Source organism: Myotis daubentonii, chromosome 9 (genome assembly GCF_963259705.1).
Source record: "Myotis daubentonii chromosome 9, mMyoDau2.1, whole genome shotgun sequence".
Lineage (NCBI taxonomy): Eukaryota > Metazoa > Chordata > Mammalia > Chiroptera > Vespertilionidae > Myotis > Myotis daubentonii.
This window is the reverse complement of record NC_081848.1, coordinates 2,441,062-2,462,602: the sequence shown is the minus strand read 5'-3', so window position 1 is coordinate 2,462,602 and position 21,541 is coordinate 2,441,062. Positions and strand designations below refer to the sequence as shown.

Genomic DNA, 21,541 nt, shown 5'->3' with positions numbered 1-21,541 from the left:
GGCACATCCCCAGTGGGGGGCGTGCGAGAGGCAGCTGATCGATGTTTCTCTCTCATCGATGTTTCTAACTCTCTATCGCTCTCCCCTCCTCTCTGTGAAAAATCAATAAAATATATATTTTAAAAAAAAAAAAAAAATTAAAAAAAAAAAAAATAAAATAAAACCCTATTAAAAAACAGAAGGACAATTTATTTATTTATTTATTTTTTTAATATATTTTATTGACTTTTTACAGAGAGGAAGGGAGAGAGATAGAGAGTTAGAAACATCGATGAGAGAGGAACATCGATCAGCTGCCTCCTGCACATCTCCTACTGGGGATGTGCCCGCAACCCAGGTACATGCCCTTGACCAGAATCGAACCTGGGACCTTTCAGTCCGCAGGCCGAAGCTCTATCCACTGAGCCAAACCGGTTTCGGCAACAGAAGGACAATTTAATAGAGCTGTGAGACAACGTGAAACATAACAATATTCACATAGGAGGTGTGCCAGAAAGATAGGGTTAGAGAACATGTTTGAATAAATAATGGCAGAAAACTCCCCTAACCTGGTAAATGAAAAAGTCACACAAGTTCAGGAGGCACAGAGAACCCCAAGCAAGAAGAACCCAAACAGGCCCACACCCAGACACATCATAATTAAAATCCCAAAAATTAAAGACAGAGAGAATCTTAAAGGCAGCAAGAGAAAACTGTTACCTACAAAGGAGTTCCCATAAGGCTGACACCTGATTGCTCATTAGAAACTCTACAGGCCAGAAGGGAATGGCATGAAGTACTCAAGGTAATAAAGAGCAAGGATCTTGAAACCAAGATTACTAGATCTAGCAAGGCTATCATTCAAAATAGATGGTGAAATAAAGAGCTTCCCAGACAAAAAGAGGCTAAAAGAGTACATCACCTCCAAGCCAGCATTACAAGAAATGCTAAAGGGATTGCTGTAATGAGAAGAAGAAACAGAGAGAGAAACCTAGCCATACAGAACTAAAATGGCAATAAATAAGTACCTCTCAATAATAACCCTAAATGTAAATGGATTAAATGCTCCAGTCAAAAGGCGTAGGGTAGCAGAATGGATACAAAAACATGACCCAACTACATGCTGTCTACAAGAGACCTACCTCAACAAAAGACACACACAGGATGAGAGTGAAGGGATGGGAAAAAAAAATTTCCCATGTAAATAGGAAAGAAAAAAAAGCTGGAGTAGCAATACTCATATCCAACAAAATAGACTTTAAAATGAAGGCCATCATAAGAGACAACGAAGGTCACTACATAGTACTAAAGGGATTGATCCAATAAGAGGATGTAACCCTGGTAAACATATATGCACCTAGTATAGGTGCACCTAAATATATAAATAAAACTTCTAGAGGCCTTTAACAGAGAGATTGACAATACAGTCATAGTAGGGGACTTTAACACCCCGCTGACTTCACTGGATAGATCTTCCAGACAAAAACTTAAGGAAACAGTGACTCTAAAGGACACACTGGATTAGATGGATTTAATTGACATTTATAGAACATTTCTCCCCAATGCAGCAGAATATACATTCTTTTCAAGTGCACATGGGTCATTCACAAATATAGACCACATGTTAAGACACAAAGCAAGTCTCTACAAGTTTAAGAAAATTGAAATAATATCAAGCATCTTCTCAGTGGAATGAAATTAGAAATCAACTACAGTAAAAACATTCAGAAACATTCAAACACATGGAGGCTAATAACATGTTATTAAACAACTAGAGGTCTGGTGCATAAAATTTGTGCATGGGGGGTCCCCTCAGCCCAGCCTGCACCCTCTCCAATCCAGGACCACTGGCTCCTAACCGCTCACCTGCCTGTCTGCCTGATCGCCCCAACAGCCTCTGCCTACTGGCCTGATCACCTATAACTGCCCCCCCTGCCAGCTGGGTCACCCCTAACTATCCTCCCCGCCCCTGCCATCCTGGTTGCCTCCACCCCTCCCCCCCCACCTGCCTGGTCGCCCCACGCAGCCTACTATTCAGTTGTTGCGTGAGGATGTCCCAACCAATTTGCATATTACCTTTTTATTAGTATAGATGAATGGGTACCAAAGAGTTCAAGAAAGAAATAAAAAACTTCCTGGAAACAAATGAAAATGAACACCCAACAACCCAAAATCTCTGGGACACAGCAAAAACAGTCCTGAGAGGGAAGTTCATAGCACTACAGGCCTACCTCAAAGAACAAGAAAATTCAGCAATAAACTATTTAACCCTACAACTTAAAGAACTAGAAAGAGGACAACAAGAAAAGCCCAGGGTAAGTATAAGGAAGGAAATAATAAAGATTAGAGCAGAAATAAATAACATAGAGACTAAAAAAAAAAAAAAAAATCAATGAAACCAAGACCTAGTTCTTTGAAAGGATAAATAAAATTGATAAACCATTAGCCAGATTCATTAAGAGAGAGAGGACCCAAATATATATGTAAAGAAAGAAAGAGAGAAGGAAAAAGAAAGGGCACATGTGAGTGTTCCACCAGCCCATTTTACACCTCTGCCCCTCCTACCAGTCTCTGTATTTTCTTCTCTAGTTGTAGGAATTCCATTCATCCAGCTTTCAGGTGGTTCTGAATGATGGTTCTGTATTTTAGTTGTTATTTTGATGTGGTTGTGGGAGGAGGCGAGTACTGGCATTTACCTACACTGCCATCTTGGTTCCTCCCATTGACCATTTTTTTAATCAGGTTGTTTGTGTTGAATTTTAGAAGTTCTCTTCTTATCCTGGATATTAATCCCTTATCATATATATGATTTGCAAACATTTTCTCCCATTCTATGGGTTGCCATTTCGGTCTTGATGCAAAAAAACTTTCATGAAGACCACTTTGTCTATTTTTTCTTTCGTTACCTGTGCCTTTGGTGTCATTTCCAAGATCACTACCAAGTCCAATGTCATGAAGTTTTTGTCCTATGTTTTCTTCTAAATGTTTTATTTTAGAACTAGAGGCCCGGTGCACGAAATTAGTGCGAGGGTAGGGTCCCTAGGCTTGGCTGGCAATCAGGGCCGATTGAGGCCTTTCTTCCCGTGGCTGCTGCCCGCCGGCCGGGGTCTTCCATCATTCCGTGCCGCCCCCTGGTTGTCAGTGCATGTCATAATGAGCAGTTGAGCTCTGGGTTGGTCAAATTCCCAAGGGGACAATTTGCATATTAGCCTTTTATTATATAGGATTTATTTAGTTTTAGGTCTTACATTTAGGTCCTTGCTTCATTTTTTTTTAATATATGGAAGGGAGAGAGGGATAGAAACATCAATGATGAGAGAAAATCATTGATCAGCTGCCTCCTGCATGCCCCCTACTGGGGATCAAGCCCGCAACCTGGGCATATGCCCTGATCGGGAATCCAACCATGAATTCCTGGTTCATAGGTCGATGCTCAACCACTGAGTCCCACTGGCCAGACTTGAGTTAACTTTTGATTATGGTGTTAGGGTCCAACTTCATTCTTTTGCATGTGGATAAACAGTGTTCCTAGCACCATTTGTTGAAAACACTGTCCTTTCTTCATTGAATTGTCTTAGTACCCTTGACAAAAATCATTTGACCATATATGTGAGGGTTTATTTCTAGGCTTTCTATTTGTTTCTGTATGTCTGTCTTTATGCCAGTAATGCAGTTTTAAAATAAATTTTTTTTCAATTGCAGTTCAGTTGTTGATTTGAGATCTTCCTGGTTTTGTTTTGTTAATCCTCACTCAAGGATATTTTTCCCATTGGTTTTTAGAAAGAGTGGGAGGAGGGCGGGGGGAGAGAGACAGACAGATAAACATTGATGTGAGAGAGACCCATCGATGAGTTGTCTCCTCCACGTATCCTAGGACCAATCCTGCAACCCCAGTATGTGCCCTTGACCTGGAATTGAACTGGTGACCCTTTGGGGTTACACTGTAACCACTGAGAAACACTGGCCAGGGCAGATTAGTCCTGTTGTGTCATGTTTTTTTTAAAATATGTTTTTATTGATTTCAGAGAGGAATGGAGAGAGTGAGAGAGAGAGAAACATCAATGATGAGAGAGAATCATTGATCAGCTGCTTTCTGCATGCCCCCTACCGTGGATGGAGCCCGAAACAGGGCATGTGCCCTTGACCAGGATCGAACCCGGGACCCTTCAGTCCACAGGCCTCCATTCTATCCACTGAGCTAAACTAGCTAAGGCTAGTCCTGTTTTTTAACAAACATTTACAGCTATAAATTTACCCCTTAGCACTACTTTCACTGAGTCCCATACTTTTGGTTCGTGATTTTCCTTTTTATTCTCCTCTAAATATTTTCTAATTTCTCTTGCAATTTCTCCTTTGATCAATTGGCTGTTTAAAAACTATATTTCTTAATTTCCATAGTTTTTTGTTTGCGCAGTGAAAGATTCTTCACCATGATCATTGATGTTTCTCCCTTCCTCTCCGAAATCAATAAATCTATATTTAAAAAATAAACTAGAATAGAATAGCTACATCAGATCTCCTTTAGTTGGTGTTTCTATGACCTTTGACCATCCTTCTACTTTCTGTTTTTCTGTGTTCTTGCACGTAAGGGGCATTTTTATAAACAGCATATACATTTTCCCTTAAGTCCAGTCTAGCATCCTTTGCCTTATAATAATTGGAATATTTGTTTTCATTCTTTTCCCATATGTTCTTGGTTCATTTTTCTACTTTCTCAAAGTACCTTTAACGTTTCCCCCTTTAATTATTCTTTTTAATAGTTATCCTGCACACTCCCTTCATGCACCCTGGACTCAGTAGGGTCTGGCTCTTCACACTTTCCGTACATGAAGTTTCCCACAGACTTACTCTCCAGCCCGTACTGCTTTGCCAGGCTTCCGTCTGGATCTTTTCCTTCTGCCCAAAGCGCTTCCTTTAGAGACAGACGGAACGTACAGGCGTTGGGGGGGGGGGGGGGGCCTGTATGTGTCTCCCACCAGTGAATGCTCCCAGATTTTGTTTGATGGAAAACACCTTCTGTTTGACAGAAAATCTTTCATTTCACTTTAGCGTTTTTGAAAGATATTTTCCCCGCGTAGAGCATTGCGCTAGAGTTACTGTCGTAGGCGCTTTACAAGAGCAGCGCCCGGCCTCCGTGTGCTCCCCTAAAAGCGGTTCTCCCCTCGGCACCTTGTCGTTGGATCCCAGCAGTTTTCTGAACGTCCTTGAGGTGTGTGGGCTTTACTGCTTTTTGTGGTTCGATGTGAATGTCTTAGAAAATTCTCGCCCACTGCTTCTTCAGTAGCCTGAGTAGTGCAGTCTCTTTTCCTCCCCTGCTGGGACACCTGTCACCTGAGGGGCCGCTTGGCGCCATTCCTAACAGGTGGTGTACTCATATCTGTTTTCTTTTTTTCCTCTTTACTCGGAATAGTTCCTGCTATATTCCAACTTCCTTTATCATTTTGCAGTGTTTAATCTGCCCTAAGTCCATCTGTTGAATTTGTATTTTCAGATACTATGGGTTTAAAAAAAAAATTATTGATTTTTTACAGAGAGGAAGGGAGAGGGATAGAGAGTTAGAAACATCAATGAGAGAGAAACATCCATCAGCTGCCTCCTCCACACCTCCTACTGGGGATGTGCCCACAACCAAGGTACATGCCCTTGACTGGAATCGAACCTGGGACCCTTCAGTCCGCAGGCCGACACTCCATCCACTGAGCCAAACCGGTTAGGGCGGTTTTGTTTTGTTTTTTAATCCTCATCTGAGGCTATTTTCCCATTGATTCTTAGGGAGAGTGGAAGGGAGAGGGAAAGATAGAAACATCAATGTGAGAGAAACGCATCGATTGGTTGCCTCCTGCACAAGCCCCAACCAGGGTCCAGGGTGGGGAGGAGCCTGCAACTGAGGTACATGCCCTTGACCGGAATCGAACCCGGGACCCTTCAGTCCACAGGCCGAGCTCTATCCATTGAGCCACACTGGCTAGGGCTAGATAGAATAATTTTGGGTTCTAGAATTTCCATGTCATTTTCAAAAATGTATTGATTTTAGTTTTCTAATAAAAATTCCCCACTCTCCTCTCTTATTGAACACGTGGTTATTGGAGAGGCCTGCCTGTTATCCAGCTGACAGCACAGCCAGCATCTGCTCCTCCTTGGCAGCTGCTGTCATCTGAGGAACCAGAAGCCACCTCCAGGCACACAAGCCCGGGGTCAGCATGACTCCAGACACACGGGTCAGGGGTCAGCATGACTCCAGGCACACGGGTCAGGGGTCAGCATGACTCCAGGGACCCTGCAGCACAGTTTAACTCTCCTCCTCTGCTCCTCCTTTCTCCAGGATTGTTGGCCCTCACAGATGGGCCATCCTGAGACCCCGAATTCCCAGCCCGTTGAAACCACCTGGAAACCCCGGGTGCAGTTGGTGCTTCCGGCACTGTGCTCTCCTCTCGGAGCCCGGCCGCCTCGCAAGCGCTGGCTGTGCGGTTGCTCTCAGAGCCTTCTGTTTCAGTCGATTGGGATGACATTGGTCACCATGAGCATGCAGGTTTCAGGTGTGGGTTTCTGTGTGACCAGATCTGTAGTGCATGGTGTCCCTACCACCAGAGTCACATCACTTCCTGTCACCTCATATTAGGCCCCCTTCTCCCCACACCCATACCCCTTCGCTCTGGCCCCCACCACACGGCTGTTTTTGTCCGCGAGTTTCCGTTTTATATCCCGCACATGAGTGAGATCATAGGGTTCTCAGCTTTCTCTCCCAGTGCCTTCTTTCTTTTGTATTTTATCGTGCTTCTTTAGTTGGCTGTTCTAGGCAGATGGTTAGATAGCTTATTGCTTGGCCGTGGCTGTAAACATGTAAAATGTATATATGTTTTAGATCAAGATAGAGTTTTATATTCTCTCCTTTTTTAGCATTATATCTTGGGCATTTCTCCCTATTTAAAAAGTTCTTCAAAATCTGTACTTTTGCCAAAACCGGTTTGGCTCAGTGAATAGAGCTTCGGCCTGCAGACTGAAAGGTCCCGGGTTCGATTCTGGTCAAGGGTATGTACCTTGGTTGCGGGCACATCCCCAGTAGGAGATGTGCAAGAGGCAGCTGATCGATGTTTCTCTCTCATCGATGTTTCTAACTCTCTATCTCTCTCCCTTCCTCTCTGTAAAATATCAATAAAATATATATTTTTTAAAAATCTGTACTTTTAATGATTACATATATAATGTGACTATTACTATCACATATTTTAGTTATTCCCCTATTGTTGTGTATTTATTTTGTTTAAAAGCTTTACTGTAATAAATTTGTTTTGAAGAACTTTTTTTACATAATCAGAGATGCAGCCAAAGTAGAATTTTTGTGACTAAAGATGGTGAATGTTTTAAAATATGTGCTGGGCCCTGGCTGGTGTGGGTCAGTGGGTAGAGTGTCGGCCTGTGGACCGAAGATCCGGGATTCGATTCCGGTCAGAACACATGCCTGGGGTTGCAGGCTCGATCCCCAATAGGGAGCGTGCAGGAGGCAGCCAGTCAGTGGTTCTCTCTCCTCATTGATGTTTCTAGCTCTCTCCCTCTCCCTTCCTCTCTGAAATCAATAAAAAAATATATTTAAAAAATAAAATATGTGTTGGCAGAATGCTTAATGAGGAGGTGCATTTTTATGTTTTTACTAGAGGCCTGATGCACGAAATTCGTGCAAGAGTAGGCCTTCCTTCCCCCGGCTGCCGGCACTGGCTTCCCTTGCAGCACCGGCTTCATCTGGAAAGTCGTCTGGAAGGACATCCGGTCTAATTAGCATACTACACTTTTATTATTATTAGACTAGAGTCCCGATGCACGAAATGGTGCAAGGGGCTTGGCCCTCGTAGCCCCGGCTTCGTCCGGAAGGTCGTTTGACTGTCCGGTCTAATTAGCATATTATACTTTATTATATAGAGTAACTCATCAACAAAAAGAATTATAATTTAAAATTTTATTGCCCTTGTAATGACTTCTTTCTTTTTATGGAAGTATCGTGCTAAGTGAAGAATATATAGAAAGTACAGACAAGCAATGCTGAAGAAACGGAAGTCATCCGTAGCCTTACCTCAGTGAGCATGTGCTGTGTGTTCACTGCTGTTCCATGTGTGCAGGGTCATACTGCACATGCTGCTTTTCACTAGGAGTATCTCAAACATCTTAGAATGTCATTACATATTCCTCTACTGCAGTGATTTTCAGATTATTTCAGTTGCTCACAAAGCAGAGCAGCTGAAAAGGGAGCTGGAAAAAAAAGGCAGAGGAGCTGACCTAAGTGCGCTCTCCCTGTGGGAACAGATAAGACCTACTGTGCAGGGCAGAGGCCTCTGAGGCGCTAAGGGACACAGTCAGCTTCAGTCGGGTGTGGGGGGAAGGGCGGGGCGGGTTAAAATGTGGTCAGCTCATTGTTATTTGACAGGTTGTTGCCGGTTGTTTTAGTATAAATAATGCTATGGTGGACCTTCTTGATTATTTCCTCAAGGAAATTCCTAGAAATGGAATTTCTGAGTATAAGGGTTTGCATATTTGGTTAAATACTTTTGCTGAATTACACTCCAGAAAAGTTATAGCATCTACACTAATAAAAGAGAAAAATGGTAATTGGCGTACGGCGATACCCTTTTCATTGGCTAATCAGGGCTATATGCAAATTAACTGCCAACTAAGATTGGCAGTTAACTGCCAACAAGATGGCGGTTAATTTGCATATGTAGGCACAATGCAGGGAGGCGAAAGGGAAAGCAGGAAGAAGCCCCCTGCCACTGACAGTGATCGGAAACCCAGGGGGGAGCTAAGAGCTGGGGGCCCCCCAGCCATGATCGGAGAATCAGGTGCCTTTTCCGCCCTGGCCAGTGATAGCAGGAAGTAGGGGTGGAGCCAGTGATGGGACCTGGGCACGGTCGAAGCTGGCAGTCCCAGGAGCTAGGGGTCCCTTGCCTGGGCCTAAAGCGAAGCCCACGATTGCGGGGCCGCTGCAGCTGCAGGTCCCCACTGCCCGGGCCGGACGCCTAGGCCAGAGGCGTTAGGCCTGGGCAGGGGTGGAGCCTGCAACCGCGGGGAGCTGGGGGTCCCCTGCCCAGGCCTGACACCTCTGCCGGAGGCCTCAGGCCTGGTCAAGGGGCCGATCCGGTGATTGGTGATTGGAGGGTGATGAGGGTCAACTCCTCTGGCCGAGGCATCAGGCCTGGGCGGGGGCCAGAGCCAGTGATTGGGGGGAGATGGGGGTCCCCTGTCCAAGCCTGACACCTCTGGTGGAGGCGTCAGGCCTGGGCAAGGGGCAGAGCCAGCAATCGGAGGGGTCTGGGCGTCCCCTGCCTAGGCCTGACGCCTGGGCCAGAGGCATCAGGCCTGGGCTGGGGGCAGAACCAGTGATGGGGGGGAAATGAGGGTCCCCTGCCCAGGCCTGACGCCTCTGGCCCAGGCGTCAGGCTGGGCAAGGGGCTGATCCTGCGATTGGAAGGTGATGGGGGTCAACGCCTGAGGGCTCCCAGTATGTGAGAGGGGGCAGGCTGGGCTGAGGGACACTCCCCTCCACACACACCCAGTGCACGAATTTCGTGCACCGGGCCCCTAGTATATTTATAAGAAATTATCCATTTAAAAAAGAAAATACCCTTTTTCCTACATCTTCACCAATACTTGTTGTTTTTTTTGCTAATCTTTATGGGTTGCCCCCCCTCCCCCAAACATTTTATTATGAAAAGTTTTAAAACATAGAGTAAGAGTGAAAGATTTTTTAAAAACATACTTTTATTTATTTCAGAGAAGAAGGGAGAGAGACAGAGAGATAGAAACATCAATGATGAGAATCATTGATTTGTTGTCTTCTGCACATCCCCTACTGGGGATTGAGCCCACAACCCAGGCATGTGCCCTGATTGGGAATTGAAATGTGACCTCCTGGTTCATAGGTTGATGCTCAACCACTGAGCCACACCAGCTGAGCAAGAGCCAAAGATTTTTTACAGTGAACATTCGTATATTCACCGCCTAGGTCAGGGGTGGGCAAACTTTTTGACTCGAGGGCCACAATGGGTTCTTAAACTGGACCGGAGGGCCGGAACAAAAGTATGGATGGAGTGTTTGTGTGAACTAATATAAATTCAAAGTAAACATCATTACATAGAAGGGTATGGTCTTTTTTTTTTTTTCAGTTTTATTCATTTCAAGCGGGCCGTAGTTTGCCCACGGCTGGCCTAGGTTCTACCATTAGTATTTTATTATGCTTGTTTTATCACACATTTATCTATCTGTATTTTTACCCATCCGTCAATCTTTCTTACTTTATTGATGCATCTCCAGGCACATTGTAGATACCAATACAGTTCTACTTCAAAACTAGCATGCAATGCACAAATAATAAACATAATAGGAAGAAATAGGAAAAACTCTGGCCGAAACCGGTTTGGCTCAGTGGATAGAGTGTCAGCCTGCGGACTGAAAGGTCCCAGGTTTGATTCCGGTCGGGGGCATGTACCTGGGTTGCGGGCACATCCCCAGTGGGAGATGTGCAGGAGGCGGCTGATCGATGTTTCTCTCTCATCGATGTTTCTAACTCTCTGTCTCTCTCCCTTCCTCTCTGTAAAGAATCAATAAAATATATTTAAAAAAAAAAAAAGAAAGAAAAACTCTGAAGTGAGATTATAGGGGATGGTCCTCTGTTAGGTTTCTGTAGCATTTAAGTGTTTTTAATAAGCAGCTTTTGCTTTTACAATTAGGCAAACTAAACATCAAGTAAACACTGACTGACAAATCCAGTAGGTGTTTTTTAGAATATTTAGAATGTGCAAAAAAGCACAGTGAGGAGGGAGGAGAAACTCACTAACTCCTATCACCAGGAGCAGTTGTGCTCCCCGTGTGTTTCTCACAGGATTGCGGGGTTGTGTTGTCTCTTTCATGTTGATTCCTCTTTGCTTAGTCTTAGAGAGTGGGGTGACAGGCGGAGTTTCGTTAATATTTGAGAATTATGTGTGAGTGCAGGGGCCAGATCCCGGAAGGCCAGGGCCTGGGAACTGGGGGTGGTCCCAGGTTTGACGCTGACGGCCATGGCACTTTATATCTTTTTATTTCCTATTTTTCTTGCACAGTATGAGTAGGAAACTGCTTATGCTACAAGATGATATATGAGAAAGCTTTCAGCAAGGAGGTGTTGGAGCTGAGGTGTGCGGTCAGGGATGGCCCGGTGCGGGGCCGGCTCCCTGCACAGAGCCTCTCCCAGTGCACGCAGCTCGCCTTGGCCATTTAAAAGTGAAATGGAAGTTAGTGTGTTTTTATTAACATTTCCCCTCCATAGAGTTTATCGGGGTGACCCTGGTTCGCAGAATTATACAGGCTTCAGGTGCACAGCCAACAGCACGTCCTCTGCACACAGTGTGTTCCCCACCTGGGCCAGCTCTCCGTCCATCACCACTTACCCTGTGCCGCCCCACCCCCCGGAGGAGTGTGCTGTCCGCAGGCCCCTGGGCCCGGAGGGGAAGAGTCCCCTGCTGGCGCCTGTTTGGCTCTCACATTGGAGCTGTGGTGGTTGTGAACCTTGTTTCACACTCAGAGGTTTTCCAGCTTCTTTTCTTTTTCTGCGTTTATTCCTCTTCCAGGCCTCTTCCTGTGCCCACGCTGTTGCCCGGGGCGCAGCGTGAGAGCGAGGAGGACGCCGAGTACATGACTCCCTCCTCGAGGCCCCTGGGCCTTCAGACGCCGGAGGGGAAGCAGCCCTTCGAGACCGCCCCGAGCCTACGGTGGGTTCCCAGCTGCCCGCTTGCCCCCTGCTGCCTCGCAGTGCACGCGAGCCCCAGTCCCCGCTCAGGCTTCAGCCTGCTCACAGCTTAAGCAAATCCGCTTCTGTTTCCTCCACACCACAGCGCGCGTGCGCGCACGCACACACCACAGCACGCGCGCGCACACACGCACACACCACAGTGTGCACACACACACACCACAGCACACGCGCACACACACACACCACAGCACCCTCACACACACACACAACACAGCACACACGCGCGCGCACACACACCACAGCACACTTGTGCGCGCACACACACCACAGCACCCTCACACCACAGCACACGCGTGTGCACACACACACACACCAAAGCACCCTCACACACACCACAGCACACGCGCACACACACACACACCACAGCACCCTCACACACACCACAGCACACGCGCACACACACACACCACAGCACCCTCACAACGTACACACAACACACACCACACACACACACACCACAGCACCCTCGCACACACACCCGTTACCCTCACACACACACACCCCTGTCACCCTCACACACACACACCCCTGTCACCCTCACACACACACACACCCGTTACCCTCACACACACACACACCCGTTACGCACACAGGAGTGGATTTCCCCGCCTCGCAGTGACCCTGGGTGAAAGGACAGTGCCGCCTGATGGTCAGGGTCCAGAGCAGCAGGGAGTGGTTGGGTCTCAGTGGGTCTGCAGGTAACAGACGTCTGTTTCTGAGACCTCGTGCTGCTTTCTTCCGGGTCAGAGCGGGTGGCGGCGACCAGCAGGCGGACGGCAGCACCTATGAAGCCATGTACACCCTGCAGCCCCCGGGGGCACCGGCCGGCGCAGAGGGCAGCTCTGCCGGTGAGTAGCTTTCTGCTGCCTGAGGTCATGGATGGCCCAGGAAGGAGCCTGGGACATTGAGCTGGTGAGAGCTTGATCTGAGCAGAAAGTAATTTTAATTACAAAATCCATTTTACCCACGGACAGTAAAGCCGCCTCTCTTTTACTCCCTGTTCGCACAGCCAGAGTCTCTGTGCTTTCCCTCCTTCCAGGGCCGGGACCCGTGTGGCAGCTCCCTTCCCCATTGCTTGTTATTTATGGATTTACTTCATTGATGTCAGAGGAAGGGAGAGGGAAGCATCCATGCTGAGAGAGAACCATGGATCGGCTGCCTCCTGCCCCCCCCCCATCCCCCCCCACGGGGATGGAGCCTGCAACCCGGGCCTGTGCCCTGACTGGGAACCGCCCAGGACCCTTCAGTCCGCTGGCCGGTGCTCTTCCCACTGAGCCACACCAGCCAGGGCACTCCCGCTGCTTTTTAGCGTCAATGAACTTATTTTGTGTGGGTGGTGAGTCTGTTTCCGCATTAACCAGAGCCCCAGGTTGAAAGCTCAAGAGGGCCACGCACAGGGCCCTTGCTGGTCGTGGAGTGAAATGCAGAGTAAATGCTGGTGAGCTGCCCGGGGCGGGTCGCCGGGGCCTGTGCAGGGAGGGGCTACAGGCGTGGGGTAGGCTTACTCCTGTTTCTCTTGTCTCCACCCACAGGCCTCACACGGTGCGTGGCCCATAGTAAACATGGAGTGACGGCTGACTGTACACACGTGCACGGATGAATGCATGCCCTTCTGTTGCACGTGTTAAAGGTAAAGTACGTGAGGAAGAGGTAACGCATGCACTTGCTCTAGGTGAAGGGAACGTGGCTGCAGCCCCTGCCGGCGTTGGCCCCGAGGAATGGGACAACGAAGATGAGGGCTACGACGTCCCTAGGCCGCCCATGCCCGCAGCGCTGGCCCGCCGGACGCTCTCCGACATCTCAGACGCCAGCTCCTCCTTCGGCTGGTTGTCTCTGGAAGGTGGCCCCGCAGGTGAGTCTCGGCTGCCTGGCTCCTCCTTGGTGCTGAGCAGAGATGCCCGCCCGCCTGGTGCCCAGGAACTGGGAGCTGGAAGCAGTGAACTAAGAAGTCCGTCCGAGGGGCGGGAAGCTGGTCCAGTTAAACTGCAGCCAGACCCTGGGGTCCGGCCAGATGTAGGAATGAGGTGCGTCCTTAAACAGGCTCCCCCAGGGCTCCTGGCGCTTCTGAGGATGTGAGGACATGGCCATCGAGCTCGATGGTTCAGGCCATGCATTCCGGACTCGGCCCCCTTCCCTAGGAAAGGGGGTGCTGGCCAGGGGCCAGCCCGCAGTTGGGCCGGACTGTCAGGGCTGTCTTCCTGCACCTGTGGCTGCTGGGGCGCAGCGGCCAGAGCTGTCACGGGGACAGCCGGTGGCAGCGATGTGCAGCCTCCAGTCCCGAAGCAGGTGGTGACCCAGCCGCCCCTCTTGTTTATGCTTCACTGCGAATTGTGCCCGTTTCTGCTTTGTTATTTGCAAAAGGAGAATTGTAGTGTCTTCTCCGGCCCCTCAGAAACACTTCCACGCGAATCCCGGCGTGTGGTGCGTGTTGCCAAGGGTGCTGCGTGGCGCCACGTGACGAGGTGCGGGCAGCAGTGGCGAGAGCCGGGAGGGCAGGTGTGGGCCGTTCGCAGGGACTCTCGCTGGGAGGAGGCGCGGGGCCTGTAGACCAGCCTTGGACTGAGGAGCCTGTGTCCCCCTGAGGGAGGCCAGCGACACCGACGGCCGCACGTTGGTGTGACTCCTGCCAATAGTTGAGGTTCCCCCGGGTTTGCAGACATTTTCTTTCCTATTTCTTCTAGACTCCGCGGAGGGTTCCCCAGTTCCCGAGAGACCTCCCAAGCCGTTCCCTCGGAGAATCAACTCTGAGCGGAAGGCAGGGCCGGGCCATCCAGGTGCCACCGTGGCCCCCTCGCCCCGGCTCTCCAGCGAAATCGAGAGCCTCCTGAGCCAGGGCTACTCCCACCAGGACATCCAGAAAGCCCTGCTCATCGCGCACAACAACATCGACATGGCCAAGAACATCCTCCGCGAGTTCGTGTCCATCTCTTCTCCCACCCACGTGGCCACCTAGCGCCCCTCCACCTGCGCTGGCGAGGAAGTGGCTGGGCGCCTCCCGGGGCCTGGGCAGGGCTCCTGGAGATTTCGCAGTGAGGCCAGCCCTGCCGTGGCATCTCTGTGGCTAGGATTTCGAAGCGGTGGGTGAAAATGGAGCGGCTGGTGGTGGTGTATTGGTTGGGGGAGTGCGTTAGAAGGCTCTCAGCCCCACCTGGAGCGAGTGGGGATTTTTATAAAACAAGTAGCCCGCCCGCCCGCCCGCCCACCTGGGAGCGACCCGAGAGCAGTGACAGGCAGGGCGCTACGCTCAGTCGAGTGGAAGACTTGGGGCTTTCCTGGGCTAAGACTGTGGTTGTGTACGTCTGTCTGTGGCGTGTGTCTGTGATTGTAAGACGAACCTGCTGTCTCTGTTAATCCCAGGCAGGGGAAATCAGCACAAAGGGTTTCAGAAGGAACCGTGTTAAAACTTCCCTACGCTGTGGTACCCCCCAGCCCCAGCGTGTGCCCAGCCTCAGCACTCCCTGGCGGGGCCGCACACACAGCTTACCTGTGTTTTAGGAGCCCCTCCCCCCGCCCCCCCTCCCCCCGCCTCCCCGCCTCCTCTCCCTCCGCTTGCTCACAGGAGGCTTCTTAGTGCGCGTGTGGTGCCGGTTGGTGTGGAGCCGTGGGAAGGATGCTGTCATTGCAGTCACTGGATCCGAGTAGTGGACATGTCGCTCCAAGCGTCGTTTCTATGGGAACATCCATCGACTGTCAATCAGGCGTCTCAGTGACCGTGACTGCAGAAGGCTGCCTTGTGGGCGAGGCCTCCCGGACATGAGTCGGGGCGCGGCCCTGTGCGGGTGGGTGTGCGTCTGCTGTGGGCAGGCGTGTTTACGCCGCGCGGCGGGGAAGCGTTGGTCCTCAGTGGGCTTCCGGCTGATGCCCTGAAGCTAAGCCTCCGCACGTGCTCTTGACCTTGTTGTCCATAAAATGCACAAAACAGACCATTGGGAGCCATTTCAGTTTTTCTTCCCAGTGAATTAATCCAGCTCATGTGGGCGTCTCCCTTGCCCGTCAGCCTGGCTGTGTTTCCCAAAGTGATTGTTTTCTTTGCCCTTGGGTGTGGGTGCCAGCCAGGTGGTGGCACAGCCTTGCTGGCGTGAGCTCCCGTCCTGTGCCCGGCAGCTGGTTTTCTCTGGTGCCTGTGGTTTGGGGAAGGCAGGCCGCGCGCTGACGCCTGTGCCCGCAGGGACTAGACGGCGGCGCAGGGCGCAGATCCACCGGGTGGAGCCCGAGCTGCTGGGTGCCACCCAGGGCCCTCGGGTCCCGCCTCCGCCCAGCCCCTCCCCCTGCCCCGCCTAGCCCCTCCCCCGAAGCGCCCACCGCCTGGTGCCACCCTCTGGGAGGCTCAGGGAGCTCCTGGCAGAAACGACTCTCCCTAGAGCCCACCCATCTCGTCATCTCTGCAGCTGAACTTCTGACTCTTCCCTCGCCTCTCGGCTCCTCGCAGACCTGTGGTCCTACCTCTCGCCGAGAGCCGCTCAGGGCCTCCTCCGCGGGGCACTCAGCTCGCCCCGTTTGGGTCCTCAGGGGGGCTGGGAGGGGGACGCGGCAGCGATAGGGACAGTGACGGCGCCGCCTGCCAGCGCCAGGACAGGCTCTCATTGTGGCGACGCCGACGTGTGTTTGGCTGCGATGTTGGAGCACGTGGCTCAGGGCCCAGCCTCTCCTGCACGTCCTGGGGGGCGAAGGACGGCCCGCTCCTCCCGGGGGCACTGGTGCGGCCCGGGCCCTCCTGCCTGGCCTGTGGGCCTGGTGCGGAGCAGGCCCCACGGCCGGTGGTTGGTGGCCGTAGCTGTGTCTGCGCCTCCAGGGTTCAGAGCGCCCTGCCAGGGTCTGTCCTGGGCGGCGCCCTGAGGTCAGGCCTGGAGGCTCCCGGGCTCTGCCGAGTGGGAAGCCCTCGCATCTGCTCGGAGGCCCTAGTCACTCCTTCCTCAAACGAGGTTTGGGTGGCAGGTTTGAGTTCTTTGGCTCTGCTGGGAGTCCGGCTACAATCCCCCTGCACGGCCGCTTTATTTGGAGTCTGCGTGTCTGGCAAATCCTCTCTTCCCTGTCAGGTGGCCCAGGGGCACTGCGCCTCCGTGGTCCCTTTCCTGACCTGCGTGGGGCTATTCTGTTTACCCACCTCCTGCTTCTTATTTGTATTTTTTTAATATATCCTCCCCCTCAGGTAAGTTTTTATTTATTTTTAGAGAGAAAGGAAGGGAGAGGGAGAGAGAGGAGGGAGAGAGAAACGACTGGTTGCCTCCCGTACGCACCCCGACCGTGGATCGAACCTGCCACTGATGGGTGTGCAGGACGACACTGACCCACTGAGCCCCCGGCAGGCCCCTGGGTTGCTTTAGTAGCCCACCGGCCACCTTAGCCAGCGGCGGCTTTGTGGTGCTTGCAGCCATCTGCCCGCCATCTCTCGCTGACGCTCCCCAAGTGGGAGAAACGGCCGTGGGATGTTCCTCCCTGTAGGTAAGTAACAGACTGGGCAGCTGTGTTCCGGGCATGTATCTGTGTTCTTTCTGTAACTAGCGGACGGCCACTCTCCCAGCCTCTCCCTCGGGCCTCTCTCCCTCCCGCCCTCTCTCCCCCACTCGCCCTCTCCCTGGGACCTCTCTCCCCCATCCGCCCTCCCCCTCAGCCCTCTCTCCCCCATCCACCCTCCCCCTCTCCCTCTCTTCCCCACCCACCCTCTCCCCCGGCCCTGCTTCCCTGTCTCCTTGCACAGACGCCAGGTGCGTTGTCTGGTTTGTGGATAACATTTGGGGGGCGGGGGGGGGGGGGGCGTGCTATTCTTCATACTTGAAGTATTTATTTCTTCTATAGAAAAGTGAGATATTTTATGGTCCAAACAGCAAACTTACAAATGAATTTTTGTAAATTTGCTTGCAAAGTAGGGACCCAGCTGTATGTTCCCTTCACAGCACTGTTAACAAGACCTAGGCCTTCCCTTCCTTTTTACTGAGGTGTCATTGACATTATAACATTCTCTCATAATGAGTTTGAGGTGTTTTGTATGCCCCATGGCCAGTTGTTGTCCATAAAATGCACAAAACAGACAGTTGGGACCTATTTGTTCAGTTTTCCTTCCCAGTGATTGCTTCCAGCGTATCTGGGCGACCCACAGTCAGCTCGTGAATCGGTGAGCGGCCAGCGCCACACGCGGTCACCAGGCTCTTCCTTTCCCTGAGCTGAGAGCTCTGAAGAGGCGCCTCTCCCTGGGACCTCTCTCCCGCCTGCTATAGGCTCACACAGGACCCGGTGCCCCTCCCTGTGGGGTGTGGCCCCGGCCTCACAGGCGGACAGCAGGGGTTCCAGGCTTCCCCTTGTTGCCCAGGGATACGTTTCCCAACCAGGGCCCTGGCTGCTCAAGTGTCCACTCAGCAGCTGAGAGTGACCCAAGCCAGGTGTCAGCCTGTGTTCTCCTGCCGCCGCGTGGTGAGGCACTGATGGGGGTGGTCCTCGGGCTCCTCGCCGCTTGCATGTGGCCCTAAAATAGCCCTTCCCAGGACGCAGTGCGGTGTGCCCTCTCCATTGCTCCCCATTGTCTCCCGAGCCTCGGTCCTGTCTGGGAGGGCCCCCAGTGGGAGTCATGGACCCCTGTGAGTGTCATGGAGGCGGAGCCTGGTGGGTGGAGGTGTGTTGGCTCGGAGGGCTCGTCGGGCAGAGTGTGCAGCGCGCCCGCCGCTCCCTTCCAGCCCCGGGCCTGCCTGCGTCTTCTCCTCGTGGGGAAGTTTCCCTGTCAGCCTTCTGGGCCCTGTCACGTCTCCCATTCTCTTTGGAACTTGTTTTTAATCCCTCACAGCCTGTGCAGCTAACTGCCCTAGCGGACCAACGGGGACATGGGAGGGGAGGGTGTGTCTCTGGGTCCTGACCTGCCCCAGGTGTGTGGTCTCCCTGGAGCCGCAGGGGAATGGACTGAACTCAGTCCTCAAAGGTGTCAGCCTGTGTCTCGAGAGGGGGGAGCCGAGCACTCAGGGCCTGGAACTTAGCACCACCATCAGGGCTCCCTCCCCGGGCCTTCCCTCTGGGCCAGCCCTGGCCTCTGTGCACGGGAGCGGGGTCTTTAGAACCACATGGGGGGGGGTGCATCTCTGACGATCCTGCTTGGGAATCACAGGAGTCGGGGTGAAGGCAGGAGGGAGTTCAAGGATGCGGGGTGCTTCCCAGAGCCGGGGGAGGAGTCCAGCTGACCCCTGCCTGGAGCTGGAGCTGGCCGCCTGCACCTCGGCCTTTGTCCTGCCTGGCAGTCTGCTTATTGGGTGATGGGCCCCATAGACGCTCCGTGCTCTGCCCACGTGGCCTCCCAGCCCGAGAGCCTGGTGGACAGGTTCCAGTGCCTCTCGGTTCATAGTCTCAAGAAAGAAAATGCTCCCAGCATCCTGATGGGTGTCCACCCCAGCCCGTCCGCCTCGCCCCCCCCGCAGCGCTCCCTCGGGACGGGGAGTTCCCCGAGGGGTGCAGGTGGAGAGCTGCTCTCACACTGCCTCCCAGAGAGGGCGGCTGTGGGCTGTGCCTGGAGGTTCCTAGGTTAACGCATGCAGGTTGCTGTCTGTCCGTTTTCTGTTTTCCTTCCCTTTGTGGTCTTGGGTTCAGGGTTTCTTGCCTCCCCCGTTAGGACGCGTTCCTCCTGTCTCGGAGCTGGTCTGTCTGGCGCAGTCTCAGGATGCTCAGCCTCCTTCACGTTGTTTAGAGTGTGTGTCAGATCTCGCTGCGGTCACCGCACTGAAATGGGTTCGTCCTGCAGCCGTGTCCCTGCCGCCCTCCTCCTTGCCCTCAGGGTCCCTCCTGGGGAATGCGGTGGGAAACCCTCTGCAGCCGCATGGGAGCTGTCAGGTCGTTACATCACAGTCCAGGGAGGACGGAGGCACTGGGAGCTCCACAGGGCCCGCCCGCCGTCCACCAGCTGCTGCAGCAGAGGCTGATGGGAGCCCTCACGTGGTCAGTTTCACAAGCTGCTTGTACTTGCCTGAGTCTTTGACCTTATTCCTCTCGTCCTAGAGCCTGTCCTGTGTCTTAGCCTTTCGCAGTCACACCATTGGAGCCGCTAGGTGTCTGCAGAAGGAACCTAATGGCCCAAGATGAGCTCTGAGGCCCCGGGAGGGCCGGCTGTCAGGCCCCCCTGAGCTCCAGCCTGGGAGGGGGCAGCACCCTCACCGACCCAGGAAGGCGGTTTCACTGGGGTGACTGCATGTGTCCTGGTTCTGGGCGACAGCACAGGAGTAAGGTGGGAGTGGGGTGTGCGGTGCTGCATGGGGCTCGGTCAGGTGGAAGGGCTGCCCTTGTCCGGTGCCTGAGACAGATGTTCCCCCTCTGCCTGTTTGTCTCTCCACCCTCACATCTGCCGGCTCAGCAGCTGAACAGGTCCGCAGAGTTCTGATTGCCCGGCCTGATTGTTGACTCAGAACCAACAATCACCATGAGAGGCGCCTCCACACTGCCTCTGGCAGGCCCTCCTGCCGGAACCAGCTGGGGGCCGGAGGCTGCTCAGCACCCACTGTGGGCCGCTCCTCACCTCTGACCCTGTGGTTTAGAGGGGAGCCACCCTCACCTCTGGAAGCTGAAGAGGCAGAGCTGCTTGTGGGTCAGCAGCCCACATGCTCTCTGCCGGGGCCTCCTTTGCCGGTGGGGTGAAAAGGCCCGAGGGGTTCCGCCCCCCCCCCCACACACACACCTGCTCTCAGCATCGGTTAGTGTCTTGGCCGTGACCTGCTGAGCACGTGGCTGGGCCATGGCAACTATGAAGTACCTCCTACGCCTGCTTCCTGGCTGGGTGATTTAGGGTTTTTAACCTTATATATCTTTTCCTTTATTTAAAACAAAGCAATTTTTAGCACACTGAAAAAAAAAAAAGCTAAACATTTTGTGCCTTTCTAAGGCAGCGCTGTATCCTAGGCTGCATTTTAGAGCTTAATATGGACATAGCAGCGTCTTTGTTCTGCTCTGAGTGTCCCAGCCCCACAGTCCCGGGGAGGGCAGGGCGCACCGTGGGCGGGAGGCTGGTTCCATCAGCTCAGCCTCCATGTGCTCTGGGCAGAGGCAGCCGGGTCAGGCCTCTCCTGGAGGGTGGCTTCTCTTAACCTTTGGTGGATCCTGACCTGCCTCGACCTCCTGCCACCTCTTCCCCCCACCCCTGTCGGAGCCCTCAGACTCAGAGCAGTAGCAGCGAGTGCCTCTCTGGGGATCAGCTTCCCCTGGAAGAGGCAGCAGAGCTGTGACCGCAGCCTGTCCTCAGAACTGTGACCGCTAGGCTTCAGGGGGAGGGAAGAAACGTTCGCTCCCCTCCTCCGTGCTTCCTGCCTTTCACTCCAAAGAAGGTGGAGGTGGAAGCAGCTCCAGGCTCCTCATTTGTGGCTGAGCCTCCGGCCTGGGTGGGGCCGGGCGCTGAGCTCCAGGAGGGAGAGCGCGCTCTGCATCCGCGTGGGGTTAAACCGACAGCGTCGGCAAGATCTGTGTTGGCTATTTTAAAAGTGTCATTAATATAAGAAACTTTATATTCGTAGTATTTAATCCTTCTCACTTGTAAAGAATAAGAAAAACAGAAGGTAAATATTCCTACAGAGAATAGCAGAGCTTTAAGATTTGTTTCTGTTTTAAGTCCATTTGTTTTGCCAGTGTGTTCATGTTCAGGTCTGTTATACTAATGTTATTTATTAATTTTTTCATTTATATACAGTTAACTAAAGAGCTTTTTCAAGCACCTACGTCTGTAAAGTATTTTTAAATAAAGTTTCTTTTGTTGTAGTTGACCTGAGTGCTTGTCTTTGGTGGGGATGGAGGGTTGACACGTGGGGGAGCTGAGCCCATGTGCCTCCGCAG

General features: G+C 52.2%; 1 protein-coding gene across 3 annotated transcripts in view; it reads left to right on the top strand.

Moving 5' to 3' along the window:
- Positions 1–21,466, top strand: part of CBL (Cbl proto-oncogene) — a 98,552-nt gene extending 77,086 nt beyond the window's left edge. For all 3 annotated transcript variants that reach the window (XM_059707620.1, XM_059707618.1, XM_059707621.1), the window contains 4 exons: positions 11,571–11,711; positions 12,500–12,600; positions 13,425–13,604; positions 14,434–21,466. In XM_059707620.1, coding sequence (XP_059563603.1) covers positions 11,571–11,711; positions 12,500–12,600; positions 13,425–13,604; positions 14,434–14,705 — 694 coding nt within the window. In that variant the 3' untranslated portion in view covers positions 14,706–21,466. The remainder of the gene's footprint in view (positions 1–11,570; positions 11,712–12,499; positions 12,601–13,424; positions 13,605–14,433) is intronic.
- Positions 21,467–21,541: the final 75 nt, after the last annotated feature.